Consider the following 17,073-nt stretch of genomic DNA (forward strand, 5'->3'; position numbering starts at 1 on the left):
AATCCTGAGATACACCAGAACTGGTATCATTGTCTCAATTTTACAGATGAGGAAACTGCTTTTCTGAGAGAATGAAGGGCTAATAGCTATAGACAACACTTATTATAGGATAGAACTCCACCAGAACTTTTGGTACTAAAAGGATGACAAGCTGCATTTATCCTTTGTAAGAAAGGATATTGTACTGTTCCATGAGAAAAAGGGAAACATTTGCATAGAAAAATGAGAATTCCTTCTACTTGTGTAATTTGTGTCTACAGGAGGAATTATTTCATTCGTTCTATAACCAGTCCTACTACTTTCTAGAAAAAGAAAATTGGTGATGCTGGGACTCAAACCTAGGGCCATCATATGTTAGGTATACAATTCTACCCCTGAGCTTTCATCTCCAACTCGCACATAATCCCTTCACACTTCTTATACTGTATATACATTTATGAAATACCACAGTGAAGGCCTTTTGAACAATTAGCATACATTAGAACAAATGAAAGACAGGAATATAAAAAAGGGTCATATCCAGGATGAATTGGGAAGGCAAACAGGGTAAAAGAGAGTGAATATAGTCAAAAACACTATATACATGAAAATGGCATGATGATACTTGCTGAAAACCGTTTGGGAAGTGGGGAGAAAGTATATAAGGTGTTAAGTCTGATCAAGGTACACTGTATACATATATGGCCAAGTCAAAATGAAATGCTTTTGTATAATTAACTAGGGCTAATAAATATATAATATTATATATATCAGTGTGTGTGATTCAAGTTAATTTTTTTCTAATTATTCTTTGTTACTATTATTTCTCCTACCACTTATATAATAACCAAAGAAAAAATATTAAAAATTTAGGAAAGAACTTTATGGATCATACCATGTTTCCTCTAAACAAAATTCCTATCATATTTTACTTAGTGTCAGTTTAGATCACTTAAACCACATCATTCCCACAGATCATGTAATCTACCATATGAACTGAGTTAAGAAATGACAAGTTTTAAGAGTCTTCAAAACTATAGCAGAAGATTTACAACCTGTAATTCCTTACCAAGTACCAAGAGGGTTGAAGAACCACACCATCCATCTGAAATACAACTTTTGATGCAAGATATAAAATATCTCATCTGCTAAATGCTACATAATATGCAGTATATATAACTATATGTATAACTAATCCTTATTTTATGTAAAACTAATGTTTAACAGTTTTAGATTACATTTTTTTAATGAATTCAAAAGCCAGGTGTCGGTGGCTCACACCTGTAATTCTAGCTACTCAGGAGGCTGAGATCTTAGGATCTCAGTTCAAAGCCAGGCAGGGCAGGAAAGTCCATGAGACTCCTATCTCCAATAAACCACTCAGAAAACCAGAAGTGGCACTGTGGCTCCAGCTGTAGAGCGCTTCTTGAGCTGAGGAGCACAGGGACAGCACCAGCATCACTTGCTTATTTGATGGGCCTATTATGAGAACTAACTAAGAAGATGTGTTCAAAGATGTATGATGCCTCATACATAGTAAGTGTTAACAGAAACAGTAGCATTATGATCATTATTATTAATGTCTTTAATTTTATAACTCAATGTTAAGCATTTAGGTATGAGGTAATGTGTATAACTTTTTATTAGAATCTGGAAAAGATAGTAGTTTAAACTATAGATCTCTTAAAATTCTTTCTGGCTGTTCACAGACATCAGAACTATAGAGAGTTAATATTTGGCCTGAAAAAAATGGCATGCCTAGAATCAGTTTATTTCCAAATCACTAACATCTAGTTTAGGATATTTATTTGTGAATTATGACAAACACTAATCCCTGCACAACTGAATCAAGATAGCCCAGTAAAGGATTATTTTACAACCACTAGAAAAATATCAAATCATGTTGTATTCATGGTTACAATCAATTCATAAATACTGATAATCAAATCTGAAACATGAATTTTAATCTTGTCCTAAATAATGGATAGGCTAGAATAGGATTCTAGCCTTTAAAAGAAAATAAAAATATTTTATTCTTAGATACATAATTAGATATATTAGATGTATTGATGGACAATCTAATAAAAGAATGAGTTTTTTTCTTTGCAGAACATTGATTTGAATACTAGTAACACATTAGGATATGGAATAAGTAAAAAATTAGCATAGACCCACATGGACTAATATTAATTTTGTGCAAAATTAAATTCAGCAGTCAAACTGAGGGATGAAAAAGATTATTTTAAACTTGAAAATGAATTTTCTTTAAAACACATTAGAAAATTTAAAGTGCTATTAAATGAGGATTATCTCTTATGAAATATCAGTCTATGATTTACATGACATTGGTAATTTTTTTCCAAGGTAAGGCATTGCAAATTTAAAGGAAAATAAATCACATTCTGAATTTTTTCTTGTCTAATTAAAGAATTTTACCTTAAAGGAAAAAATGATCACAAAAATACAATCACAAAATAGAACAGAAGGATACCTACACATTAGAAATGAATGTTTCTGAAAGAAAAGTTTATTTAGTTTAAAGTTATCCGATGTTTTATGATGTAATATTTTGAGTTTTATAAATGAAATGATCCAGCTTGGTATATTATAATGCTCAATAAAATTACAGTTTAAAGGGTAAATACTCTTTAATACAAAATGCAGTTAAGTTCTAGTTTTGCTGAGATTAAATTACCACATAAGAAGTGTTAAATACATCTTGGAATTAATACTGAAAAATTTTAGTATCTCTTTCGATAATTTTATCTAAAATGATTTATTTTGGGCCAAGAACAAAAAAAAGAGACTAGTTTAAAAAGATAACAGTCTAGTGTTGAATTGTTCTCTGCTGATAGGAAAGTAGTTCTTTTAATACTGTATTTTGCCATTAAAACACATATTATCCATTGTAAAAATGTTTTTCTGGACCACTTTAACACACTAGTGCTTAGTTTTAAAAAAAAATTATGTGAACTATACTGCTATGTAACAGAAGAAAAGTGTAGAAAATTATTTGCATGTCCTTAAATTATTCACAATATTTTGAGGCTTTCATTCCTTCCAGTTAGTGCAATTTATTTTTCTGTATGTCTCAGTAGCAAACAATGTTATTTAGACTCTAACCTGGCATGCTACAACCTCTGGCCCGCCCTTGAGCCCATCCATCGCAAAGGTCTCCAGGTGCAGTTTGGGTAGCTGCAGGGTGAAGTCATTCCTACTTGCTGCAGTTCGTGACAGTGAGATCTGATCTCTGACCTAAAGGGAAAAAAAACAGCATCAATGGTAATTCCCCTTCAGACACATTAACTGGGATGAACTGGGTCCCCTTGAGCCCACTGAGTGGACTTGCATTGATCGCTGGACCTGAAATCCATGAATAAATTTAGGACTAATTGATTTTTCGTTGCAAATAAATCTCTAATTCAGAGTGCTGGGGGAGAATGTTAAGAAGAAAAAGCATCCTCCTGCTTGAAATGAAGAAGGGGAAAAAGAGTCACTGGAGCTCTTCTGATCAAGTGGTTTTGAATTATTTTTTTCACAGCTCCACCCTGAAAAGGAAAAAGAAAAAAAAGAGAAAAAAATTCACAAAATTAGATATACACAGCAATCTAGTAATTATTACTTCCTTAGTAATTTAACTGATATTAGTGAGCAAATGTAAAAAAGTAATTACACATACTAGTCTTTGAAAAGAAAGCTTTACTAATATCTACCCCGGAATAAAAACAAATAGTACAAAAGGATACTTAAAATACACAAATAAAAGTTTATTTACCCTTTTTAGTCTTTTAAAACTGCAGGATTTTATTTAACTTGGGTCTTAACAATAAAATATATGTAAGTATTTGTGACCAACTTGATCACAAAACTTCTAAATAACATAACTGAGATTTTTTTAAATCAGTTGCATTTGTACTGCATTTAAGTATTCAGAATGATAGATAACAATACTAGCACATCACAGACTCAAGAGAAACACCAATTCTTCAACCAGTACAGAATCAAAGCCAATTGATAACACACTGCCACCTTCTGGGTAAATGAGAAAATACTCCCTCTATTACCTAAGTAGATGAAAGGAAATTCCTAAACAGATACCTCCAAGCTTAGTAAAAGCCTTAAGAATGTGATAATTAAGTTGGTATTTAATATAAGTAACTGCTCACTTTTAATCATACATTTTAATGATAGGAATGTTAATGTATAGGTATATTTATAACTTTTTGAATGCTTGAATAGTTCTTTAAAATCAGGTTATTTTCTGCCAAATATTACCTAGCAGATATTACACATTTAGCTATGACTACAGAACAACAAGAGTTTTATGAGGTAGCAAAAATCAAGAATATATATATATACATGAGTAGCATTCATTTCCAAATTAAATATACTTATATATCTAGTTTGAACAGCCTTACAGGTAACTTGGCAATCATATTTTTAAAAAAAGAACAAAAGCTCCCCATTTTTCTGTTCTACTTGAATATCTGGTAAAACTATTTAAATTATATTTTACTCCATGAACAAGTTATATAAGAAAGCATAAACATCTCACAAAACTCATACTCTAAAGCGCTTCCCAAATGATCTCAAAACTGTCAGGTGAATAATAAGGCATTTTTCAAAGTATACAAAAAGTCTTGAGATCAACATAGCAAATATACTCATTGAAGACAATTAAAATATCTTCATATGTGTGAGGTTTGCTGGTTTATAGAAACCCTATAGATAATAGTGTGAGTATTTTATACACTCTGAAGTTCCAATTCAGAATGTATATTCATTTGTAACAAGCATTTTCCAGAGTCTTTAGTCAGGAGTAATAATGCTATTAAACTTAGCATAACAAAATAAATAATATTTTGCAAGAATATATGCTTTGAGTTTTGCATTTTGTATGTATGGATACTTTCCCTCTTGCTTTTTGTCACCAATGTGCACTCAGATAAAAGAAAACATTAATGTGGATTAGGTACTGAGAATTTATCAACATCAAACCACTAGTGTTTTGCCTTCTACCCTTCTGAACCATAGTCAATAGATCTAAATATTTTACTGCACCCTGGCCAATTCATTGTTTGATGTTTAAAAACTCACCCAGAATCAAAGAAAATTTATTAAATTTGAGCCCCCAAATGAGATACTATTAGCTTTGAAAGTCAAGTTTAACTGCGATATTGATGATTCTCTTTTTTCTGTGACAAAATTCACCAGGGAAATCTTGGATGTCAAAGTACAAAAGCAGATTGCTAATACGGGCAAAGAGGAGGAAAAACCACAAGCAATGTAGATATAACCCATTGCATGGTTCAAGCACTGGAGGTCCTTTAATTCGATTAATGTCAGGGACCATACTTTATCCATGATGTTTGACATACGGTGAACAATAAGCCATATTCTGTATTCTCTAAAGTCTGAGAGCTGCATTAAGCTGAGCATTTGTCACTTAAATTTGTGGTTTCTTGTCATTTTAATAATTTTACTATGACATTACTTAATTTGTCAATTAAATAATTCCTTATATTAACTAGAAACAAGTATCAAATGCAGCTGGGTTTTCTTACACGTTATAATAAATATCGTAATTACATTTGAGTAATCTGTATGGGTTTCAGTTTGGGGCTTTTGGCTTTGTGAAGCTGAATCTTGTTTGGTTCCCTAGATTGCCTGGGCTCCAGTTATCCTCCTGCCTCAATGTCCCAGGTAACTGAGCTATTATAGACATGTACAGCACCATATCGGCTTTAAAATGTAAGTGTTATTAGTTTAAACTCATTTAATTATAAATTATGTGAATTTTGCCATCTAAAGACAGTGACCCAGAATAAATAAAAGGAATGATATTATAAATATTTCTACTAAAATTTTAAGGTCTTTTTCTTACTTTTAAATTAATCTGAAACTTTGAGAAAGGTCATCTAAAGTGTTCTTCAAATATTTGTAAGAAGTGCTTTTGAAGAACTCTTGGAAATAGAAATCTAAGACTTCTTTTATTTTAACTGTATTTTTTTTGTCTTTTCTTTTTTGGTACTGGGGATGGAACCCAGGACATTACACTTGCTAGGCAAGCGCTTTGCCACTGAGCTACATCCCAGCCCTAAGACTTCTTTTATTTTAATAAATAAAGAGAATAAAAGAATTAGGTTGGGAAAATACAAGGAATTGATGCCAGGACAGGAAATAAAACAACCAGGAAGAAGGACAAAGAAAAATTAATAAGGCAGAAAGGGCAAGAATGTCCAGAAACAATGCAGAAGGCAAGTCTAAATTTCAGAATGGGAACAAGGGTAAACAAGGAAGAGGCCTGACTGAGAGCAGTAAAATATAACTCTCATCTTGCCACCAAAGATTTGTTAATAAGGAAAATAGAACAGAAAGGTTCAAAAAAAGTAAAACTTTTTTTCATTTCTTCCTTTTTTTATTGTCAAGGTGATGCACAGAGGGGTTACAGTCACATAAGTAAGATAATAGTACACTTCTTGTCAAACTTCCCTATTTTTCTCCCTCTTTCCCTCCACCCCAATCCCCCCGCCAAGTTTTACAGATCATTTCCAACATACTGTTTTGTGAGTATTGTTGTTGCATGGGTTTCCCTCTTCTCCTTTCTCTCCCCATTCTGTTGTTCCCCTTCCCTTCCTAATTCAGATAAAGGTATATACAATATCAGGGTACTAAAATCAAATACAGGGACAACAGAGGATATACAATAAATCACACAGTACATTAAAAACAAAAACAACAAAGAAAAACCTCTTGTGTCTCTTGGAGTTCCTCTCACTTAGCATCATATTATATAGTCATATGTACATCGCTATTGAGCAATTCTGCTCATCTGCTAAGATTATCCTAGACATATACTAATTATTGCAAATATAGGAAACCATGGGACTTATGTTTCTTTGGGTCTAGCTTACTTCACTTAACATGATTTTTTTCTAAGACTTTCCATTTCCTCACAAATGAGGCAGTGTCATTCTTTCAAATGGAAGTACTGAATTCATATATATCACATTTTCTTGATCCATTCATCTACTGAGAGGCATCTAGATTGGCTCCATATCTTAGCTACAGTGAATAAAGCTGTGATAAACATAGTTGACCCAGAAACATAAGAAATCAAAGAAAGGTTGGACAAATAGGATTCCATTAAACTGTAGAGCTTCTGCATAGCAAAGGACATAGCTAGCAAGATCAATAGAAAGCCTACAGATTGGGAAAAGCTCTTCGCTAGCCATACAACAGACAAGGGCCTCATATCTAAAATATACTTAGAACTCAAAAAATTAAACCCCCCAACAACAAATTCTCAAAGAAACAACCACCCAATTAATAAGTGGGCTAAAGACTTAAAGAGAGACTCTGAAGAGGAAATAAGAATGGCCAATAGATACATGAAGAAATGCTCAACTTCTCTGGCGATGAAATGCAAATCAAATCAAAACTACATTGGGATTCTACCTCACCCCAGTTAGAATGGCTATAATCAAGAAAGCTAGTAACAACAGATGTTGGAGGGGATGTGGCCAAAATGGAATGCTACTGTACTGTTGGTGGGGGTGTAAACTTGTTCAGCTACTCTGGAAAGCAGTATGGAGGTTCCTCAGCAGACTAAACATAGCAATCCCACTTCTAGACATTAACCCAAATGACCACATAAAAGGCAATACTAAAGCTACCAAACAATTTTTTAAAAAGAAATGATACTCAGGAGGCTGAGATCTGAAGGACTGTGGTTTGAAGCTAGTCCAGGAAGGAAAGTCTGTGGGACTCTTATCTCCTATTAACTAGCTTTGTGCAAAAACAATCAGAGGCAGTACACCCAGGTCCTGAGTTCAAGTACCAGTACCAGCACACAAAGACGAAGGAAAGGGACAGGAAAGGAAGGAAGGAAGGGAGGGAGGGAAGGAGAGAGGGAGGGAGGGAGGGAGGGAAGGAGGGAGGGAGGAAGGAAGGAGGAAGGAAGGAAGGAAGGAAGGAAGGAGGGAAGGAAGGAAGGAGGGAGGGAAGGAAGGAGGGAAGGAAGGAAGGAAGGAAGGAAGGAAGGAAGGAAGGAAGGAAGGAAGGAAGGAAGGAAGGAAGGAGGGAGGGAGGGAAGGAAGGAAGGAAGGAAGGAAGGGAGAAAAAATGGTGTGGAATTTATCAGTAAACACTATTAAAAATAAAATTACTCTTTTCAAGAATGAGAAACTAACTGAGCACCAAAAAAATTAAAGAGCATGAATAAAAAGATGCATGTATTGTCTGATCCTGAATGCCTGGAAATAGCAGGATTTTAACTTCACATTAATAAATTGTAGAAAATTTTATTCACTTCAATCTATTATGTCCTCCAAAGCCTCAAAAATCAACCTTTTACTATAGATATTCCAATATAAATGCAGAGTACGATAATAATTTCTATAACCTCCACTCTTACTATAATACATGTAAGTACATATAAATACTATAATATTACACATTTACAGTAAGAGTATATTATCACATATAAATACTAAACTTATATGTACCAAATTTATATGTACTAATATAAGTACTATTACTATAAATACATACTTATATGTACTAATTATGTATTTATATGTACTAATAGGATCTCAGCTACTACTACTTTGAAATCGAAGTAATGGGATCATCTTAGCCTAATATTAATGTACTTTTTTCAGGTGGCAGCTATTTTACTTCATTGCAATATGTCACCAAGTGTATACTTGATAAGTAACATGCAATGTTCCTGTTTAAAAATTTTTTACTAAATGAAGATCTTTAGTAATTTTACCTGCAATATTTGTGAATCTAATTATTTTTACTAAAAATGAAAGGATAAAAAACAGCCAATGAGCTGGGCACTGGTGGTTCACACCTGCAATCCTAACTACTCAGGAGGCTGAGATCTGAGAATAGGGGTTCAAAGCCAGCCCGAGCAGAACAGTCTATGAGACTCTTATCTCCAATAAGCCACTCAGAAAAATCGGAAATGGCGCTATGGCTCAAGTGGTAGAGCACTAGCTTGGAGCTAAAGAGCTGAGGGACAACAACTAGGCCTAAAGTTCAAGCCCTACAATGGGGGGGGCGGGGGAGCCAATGAACACATAAAGGAAATTCAAATCATGGTATACTTTATCTCTGTATTTTGTTTTCCTTACCCTACTCCCTCATTTGCACATTCTTCTACTTCCACTTATCCTCACTGCTTTCTCTTCTTCCTTTTATTTTGCTTTTCATCCTACATACAAGAGTAGCCTATTTATATATCAACCTATGCATTAGAGAGTGGTATTTAGTCACCACACTACAACACACACACCAATGTGTTTACCTATCACCTATAGGTCCCTTCTTGCTACAATGCAGACTTCAGAAGATGAGATATAGACCATATGGGCAACACCATTCCTGCCAAAAAGTTTATAAGGAATATTTTTTTATCACTTAGAAAATCTTTTAGAATTTAATCTTTCACCAACAAACAACATCTTATATCAGAGTCTGCCATTTCAAAGACATTTTCTGGCTCCTTTTTTCAAATGTTTAATGAGATAAGTGTATTATCTCTGATTTATTTTCAAGTTTTTTGTGGTCTAGTAGTATACAAGTTGACTAGGCTTAACTTTTCTGGCACTACCATTTACTACCCATTCTAAAATCTAATCAACAGAAAATCTGATCAAAAAGTAGAGCAGGCATAATAAGAGAGCCTTTTGTAAATACAAAGAAGGGATCCTGCCAGACCTAATTATTCTATAGTATTAGTAACAAGAAAGACATTATGCATACAGAGGCGCTTAATGAATATGTAGTCAGAAAAAATTATTTCAAACATAATTGTACAATATAGAAGAAAGAGAAAATAATTTTAGAAGTATATTTGGAAAGTTTCAAGATTCTGGTATATGCCCAGAAATAGAAGGGATCAAAGTATGTCAAAGATTTGATAGTTACATCTACTTGGGTATTCCCCTCCTTCTTGCATCTTTTCCTTAGTTAATGAAGTGGACAGATAACAGTACTATTTCCACTTGTACTTCATCATTACTAGTTCCACAAATATGTTATACTTCTCAAAGTACTCTCCACACTAGCTCACATGGTTGTTGGTTATCTTTTTTTTTTTTTGGTTGGTGGTGGGGCTTGAACTCTGGGCTTGGGCGTTGTCCCTCAGCTCTTCAGCTCAAGGCGAGCACTCTACCGCTTGAGCCACAGCGCCACTTCTGGTTTCTAGTGGTTTATTGGAGATAAGAGTTTCATGGACTTTCCTGCCCGGGCTGGCTTTGAACCTCAATTTTCAGGTCTCAGCCATCTGAATAGCTAGGATTACAGGCATGAGCTACTGGCGCCCGGCTCACATGGTTGTTATCAAACTTGTGGACTAATGATTACCATGTCTAATGAAGATGCTGATCCAATGCTTTGAGCACTAAATAACAATATCTCAATATCTACACATGAATAGTTGATAGTTAAAGAAATTCCTTAAGATTTTAGTATTTCTCCAATTTCCCTGCCATTCCCCAAAAAACTCACTATTCTAACCCCTTTTTCTTTGTCTGTTGTCTGGAAATCTTAGCAAAAATCTTTGTCATACAAGTAGTTTTTCAATAAGCAGTGGAGAATGGTAAACATCTTATTCTCAGTAGTTTCCCTGTTCCTATGGGCATTTTCATTCATCCTGCCCCCCCCACCTCCCTCTTTTCCCTCTCTCTCACCTGCACACAATTACTATGCTGAGAGACAAGTTACCTATGCATCAATCTATAATCTTCATGGAAGATCTCAAACAATAATATTCCTGGATGTGTGCAACAGTCCCTACTGTGTTCCACGCCTACTAGAAGGAAATCTTGACACTCTCGGCAGAGGCAGCCACTATACTGACAACTGTAGCCAAGCACAGAACTTATAATTTGGAAAGTCTGAGGTGAGAAATTAGCCTTATTTTTCTGGCAAGTTATTTACTGGAACACAGCCAGAACTCTCCTATGACTACCAGCTGCTGTCATCAGAAAGGGCAAAATCCACCATCACAACCACACTAGCATTATGGTTACATGGCAATTATACAACTGAAATAAGGTCAGGTCTGGCCTGCGCCACATTGGCCACAGGGTGGATTGTAGGGTCTGGCATCTTGACTTCATGCTGGGGGAAGGAAAGCCCCCTCCTTCCCACCAATCACCTGCCTCCCAGGCAATGGGCGTGCCCAGACACCTAGAGGCAGGGGCAGGCACTTGGCTGACAGGTTACTGATGAATCTGTCATTCTAGTGCCTGGGACTGGGAATTTCCTGAGGATCTGTCCCTTGGGCAACCTATTTAGGCCCGAACCAGTCTAGCCACCAGAATACCATGCCACATGTGTCTCTGTGATCCTGTCCTGTGTCCTGTCTCCTGGCTTGTCTCCAGTCATCATGGCATCCCAATTCAGCTCTCCATTGGAGCTGAATTGGCTTGTTGGTATTGTTTTTTGTTATTTCTTTCCTCTTTAGCATGTTTCCTAGCTGTGTTATTTGTATTTGCATACTGCACACCTTTGTAACAACTGGTGGCCTGCAGTCTGTTAACTGTATAATCAAGCCCCCAATATTCTACATTTTAAAATGTGGCTTCTGGGATAATTTACCTTACAACAGAACTAAACAACTGATCTCCTGAATAAAATTATCACGCAAGCTTATCCTAATTTGACATATAAAAAATTTACTATACAAATTAGCAAACAGGAAGACAGCATAGATTAATCAAAAACATCTTATAAAGTTACTAGACAATGTGATAAAATTGTAAGATATAACCATTAATTGACTTCACAAATGAACTACAAAAACTTTGGGCTATTTGAACAAATGTAAGACCCCATAATTAAGCATAGAGAAATGTATTTTTAATTTAAAGTTTGTCACACTAAGGTATTTTCTTTCCTAGGGTAAGTAATAACAAGTACATAGGAAATTAACTATCTAGTATGTTCAACTAAAATCTGTTATGCAAATGTATGTGATAATCTATAGTGTCTTTTTTATTTTTGCTGTTTTTATTTTATTTTTTAATTTTTATCATAAAAGTGATGTACAGAAGTGTTACAGTTACATAAGTTAGGTAATGAGTACATTTTTTTTGAACAGTGTCACTCCTCCCTCATTTAATCTACAGTGTCTTATTTTCAGTTGTCAAAGCTTTTAAATTCGCTAGACCTGGAGTACCATTTCTAGCTTGATTAGGTCAGAATGACACTGAACAACACTAATGATCACATACAAGAGGGCTAGATGGACAGAGCTATCATCATAAAGCCAGCTATATTAACACAGCTTACCATCAGAAAACAGAACCAAGGAATTGAGAATGGAAGAGTTCAAAGATCATGAGCAATATTTACAGTCATTGATGACCTAATTATTGGAAACTTTCAAATGCTATCAGGTTCATAAATTTAGAATTATTTTGTGGTCTTTTTACTCCTTATAAATACACAGAAAGCCGGCGCTAGTGGCTCACGCCTGTAATCCTAGCTACTCAGGAAGCTGAGATCTGAGGATCACAGTTCAAAGCCAGCCCGGGCAGGATAGTCTGTGAGACTCTTATCTCCACTAAGCCACTAGAAAACCAAAGTGGAGCTGTGGCTCAAGTGGTAGAGTACTCGCCTTGAGCTGAAGAGCGCAGGGACAGTGCCCAAGCCCAGAGTTCAAGCCCCACAACTAACAAAAAATAAATACACAAAAAGCTAAACACAAAACATAGTTATATCTTGTTATGTGTTCTGATCAACTACATTTAAAATAAGATTATATGATAATATTCAAATAAGTGGCCATACAGTGTCTTAATCTGTTTCATTCTATTAGATTACAAACAGAAGTAATCACTGGGCACTGGTGGCTCATGCCTGAAATCCTAGCTACTCAAATGGCTGAGATCTGAAGACTGCAGTTCAAAGCCAGCCTGGGAAAGAAAGTCTGCGAGACTCCCACTAACCACCCAAAAGCCAGAAGTGGAGCTGTGGCTCAAGTAGTAGAACACTAGCTTCGAACACAAAAGCTCAGAGACAGTGCCCAGGTCCTGAGTTCTAGCCCCAGAACCATAACACAAAAATCAAAAAATAAAGAAAAGTAATCATCTTCCTCTTTCATAAAAGTCAGACCAGTCATTACACATAAACTCACTTTGCATACCTCTCCTTCCTAGAGATAGTCTTATCATTGATACTCATTAAACTTTATCTTCTAGGTTTTTGTTTTTTTGTTTTTTTTTTTTTGGTCTAGTCGTGGGCCTGAACTCTGGGCCTGGACGCTGTCCCTCAGCTCTTCAGCTCAAGGCTAGCGCTCTACCACTTGAGCCATAGCGCCACTTCCGGCTTTTCTCTTTTTGCTTATGTGGTGCTGAGGAATCAAACTCAGGGCCTCATGCATGCAAGGCAAGCGCTCTACCACTGAGCCACCTTCCCAGCCCTAGTTTTTGATAGGCAAACGCTATTTTTAGCAATCAAATGAACAAAATAGGTGACAATATCAATGAAACTTTAAGTGAAATCTGGAATTTGTTTTAGTTATGTTTAAAAACTGAACGATAAAAAATTTTAAATCATTCAACAAACATCTATAAAGTATCTACTGGGTACCAGACACATTGACAGATGCTGAGGATATAAAAATTAGGAGAATTCCATCCCTCCAAGACTTCAAACATAAGCAGCATAATTCATCTCTCTAAGTGTGCTTTCTAGCTTCCCATTTATCTAGCATGTTTTGTTTTCCTGTCAATTGTTATAGCACCAATTTCTTTGCCAGAATATTATATTAATTAGTCTCAAAGCTTTATCTCTAGCACTGACTTTTCCCTAAGGTTCAGACTCACATGTCCTGCCGATTAGTACACATTACCTTAAACTAAATATTTCCAAATAAAACTCATCATTGTCTCCTTTCTATACTTCACCAAAAAACCCCTCAAAGAGCCTTTTGTGTTGCCAGCATCAGTTAACAGCACCACCCCATCACAGAAAATGTTGTTCTCTGGTTTTATCATCCCAAGTACCATTTTACTGAATAAATTCTATATCCTTTCTTCTGACTACCATATACCCTCAAGATCCTAGTTCAAACCTTATTAGTAGTCATGCGCTTAATGCTATCACCTCCTAGTAGAACCGTTTTCATAAATAGCTCTTAAAACTATCTTTAAAAAAAAAAACTATCTTCATCACTCGCATGCATTCTGCACAATCTGCTCTCAAAAGCTCACATTCAATAAGGAAATCTAACCACATCACACCCTACCTTAAAACCTAGTTTGTTTCCCACTTAAGCACATCTTAATACTGCTATGTATTTTTATCATACTTAACTCTAAATAATCCAAAAACTGTTCTACCCATCCAGATACCACCTATATTAAATTATTATAATTATTATAATTTCCCTTTTTCCTGAAATAATAGAAATATTTAAGCATAGTTAGAAACTCTTAATTAAAAAGAATCCCTGTATTAAATGATTAGATAAATTACTTCTTGTAGTAATATTGGAAACATGCTATTAAAGCTAGTAGGAAAATAAAAAGTGGCAGTACAAGAAACTCTGAGTACAAATTCCACCATAAAAATCAGCAAACAAGCTAACAAATACTATCAGAATCAAGTTTATTCAGAAACTGTAAACTGAAGTTTACAGTAGCCAGAACAAAGCTGAATCAGGAAAAAAATAACTTCAGTATTTAAGAAAGCCTCTGGCAAAGCTTCAATATATCCCTATACTAACAGAAGAAACTTTAGTGCCATACGTGACAAAAGATAGAAAATTTTCAAAATTTGAAAGTGTCACTAAATAAACAACAACTACAATAAGCAGGAACAACCCTGAAGATGCAGGAGAATCTTTTTTCCTGAGTTAGTAAATTGTAATCATCAAAATATCCCAGCTTCATGAGGGCTGTTAGTATAAGACTGACTGCTGTAAGTCCAGTCCAGTGGGTTCTACAATCACATGGCTGCCTCAACCTCCTCCCTCCCACAGGATTGTAAATTGCTGAGGGGCATTTAAAAGTGCCAAGGCCATAAAGCAAAATACCTGAGTCCTTCAATTCTCCCCATCTAATACAAAGCACAGCACTCTGTTTCCACACTCTGATATATTTGGGGGATACTCAGGCTGTTTGTTTCCCATGAGGGCACAAAGAGGAGGGATTTTTGAGCAAGTGTTAGTCTGAAAGGTTTCTTAGCTAGCAATAGTTCCTGGTTAACAAAGGAAAGCTTCCGAAGTGAAAATAGCCCTAAATTAGTCAACTGAACCTTGACCCACAAGCCTCATTCGACATACAGCACCAACATAAACACTTGGATCTACAAGAGATTCTAGCTAGTGTCTCTTTTCTTCTCCTCTTCCCTCCCCTCTCCTCTCACCTCCACTCTCTCTCACAGTGGTGCTAAGAATCAGGCCTGATATCCTGAGCATGGGCCTGAAAATACGGCCACTGAGTTATGAACTTTATATAGTGGGAAGGAATTGCATATGTCTCCCTGAACAATGTCCTTCCTGAACAATAAGAATATCACAGCTGAAAGACTATAGATGATTAAATGACCAATGACTTGGCCAACGATGTGCAAATCTCACTGCAGCAATACAAAAAATATGAAAAATCATAGCAATATGACTCCTCCAAAACTCAACAATTCCATAATAACAAACTCTAATAATAGTAAACTAGATGTAATCTTACACAAAGAATTCCAAAGGATAATTACAAGAAGGAACAATGAAATTAAAGAGGACAAAAAAGTATCTGACAGAATTTCAAGAGAATACAAACAAATAGCTGAATGCAATAAGGAAGAAAATCAAGTTCACAAAAGAGGAACACAGAAATCTTGAAGAAAAAAATTAAATCTAGGAGATGACAAACAACAATTTTAAAAATTAAATTTAAAAAATTCAGTTAAAAGTTTCAATAATTAATTAGATCAAGCTGAAGAAAGGAAAAAAAGAACATACACGTGCTCTGGGACATCATTAAAAGACCAAACCTGTGAATCAAGGTAGAAAATAGGTACAAGCTAAAGATACAGAAAATATATTCAATAAATTAATTGAAGCCGGGCACCAGTGGCTCACGCCTGTAATCCTAGCTATTCAGGAGGCTGAGATCTGAGGATCTCGGTTCAAAGCCAGCACAGGCAGGAAGTCCATGAGACTCTTATCTTCAATAAACCACTAGAAAACCGGAAGTGGTGCTGTGGCTCAAGTGGTAGAGTGCTCGCCTTGAGCTAAAGAGCACAGGGACAGTGCCCAAGCCCAGAGTTCAAGCCCCACAACCGACCCCCCAAAAATTAATTAATTAATTGGAGAAAACTGTCAAAATCTTGGTAAAGGGATAGCATGTAGGTAGAAGTGGCATGTAGAACCCCAAATGGATAAGATCACAATGTCATATTGTAGTTAAAGCATTAAGACTATTGAACAATGAAAAAATGTTGACAGTTGCAAGAAGCACCATAACAAAATAGATAAGCAACTCATAGGACTTAACAGCAGACTATTCATCATAAACTTTAAAACCAGGCACCAGTGGCTTACACCTGTAATCCTAGTTACTGAAATCTGAGGATTGCAGTTCAAAGCCAGTCCAGGCAGAAAAGTTTGTGAAACTCTTAGGTCCAATTAACCTGTAAAAATCTGGAAATGGAGCTGGGGCTCAAGTGGCAAAGCACCAGTCTTATACAAAAAAGCCCAGTACTATCAAAAAAATTAAATAGATAGATAGACAGACAGATAGATAGCAAGCAAAGAGGGAATGGAATGAAGTATTTAAATCATCCCTCGAAAAAATAACTATCAAACTAGACTACTATCCCAGCAAAGCTGTCGTCCTTCAAAATTGAAGAAGAAATAAAAACTTTCTATAGTAAACAAAAATTAAATAAATTCCTGAACTCTAGAAACTGTAGAAGATACTAAATAAAATCCTACACAGAAAGGGAAAATTAAAGAATGACATCGCCCCAGTTGTTAGGAAATGGAAAGACTTGGAAAAAATTATATTAAGTGAAGTAAGCCAGGCCCAAAGAAACATAGGTCCCAAGGTTTTCCTTATTTGCAATAACTAG

The 17,073-nt window shown here is 35.4% G+C and overlaps 1 protein-coding gene across 1 annotated transcript in view; it reads right to left on the minus strand.

Moving 5' to 3' along the window:
* Ccdc171 (coiled-coil domain containing 171) overlaps positions 1 to 17,073 on the minus strand; it is a 313,064-nt gene that overhangs the window by 74,906 nt on the left and 221,085 nt on the right. The window contains exon 24 of the mRNA XM_042692902.1: positions 3,103 to 3,234. Within this exon, the coding sequence (XP_042548836.1) occupies positions 3,103 to 3,234 (132 nt within the window). The remainder of the gene's footprint in view (positions 1 to 3,102; positions 3,235 to 17,073) is intronic.

This window comes from Dipodomys spectabilis, unplaced genomic scaffold, assembly GCF_019054845.1.
Source record: "Dipodomys spectabilis isolate Male_0828 unplaced genomic scaffold, ASM1905484v1 ptg000158l, whole genome shotgun sequence".
Classification (NCBI taxonomy): Eukaryota; Metazoa; Chordata; class Mammalia; order Rodentia; family Heteromyidae; genus Dipodomys; species Dipodomys spectabilis.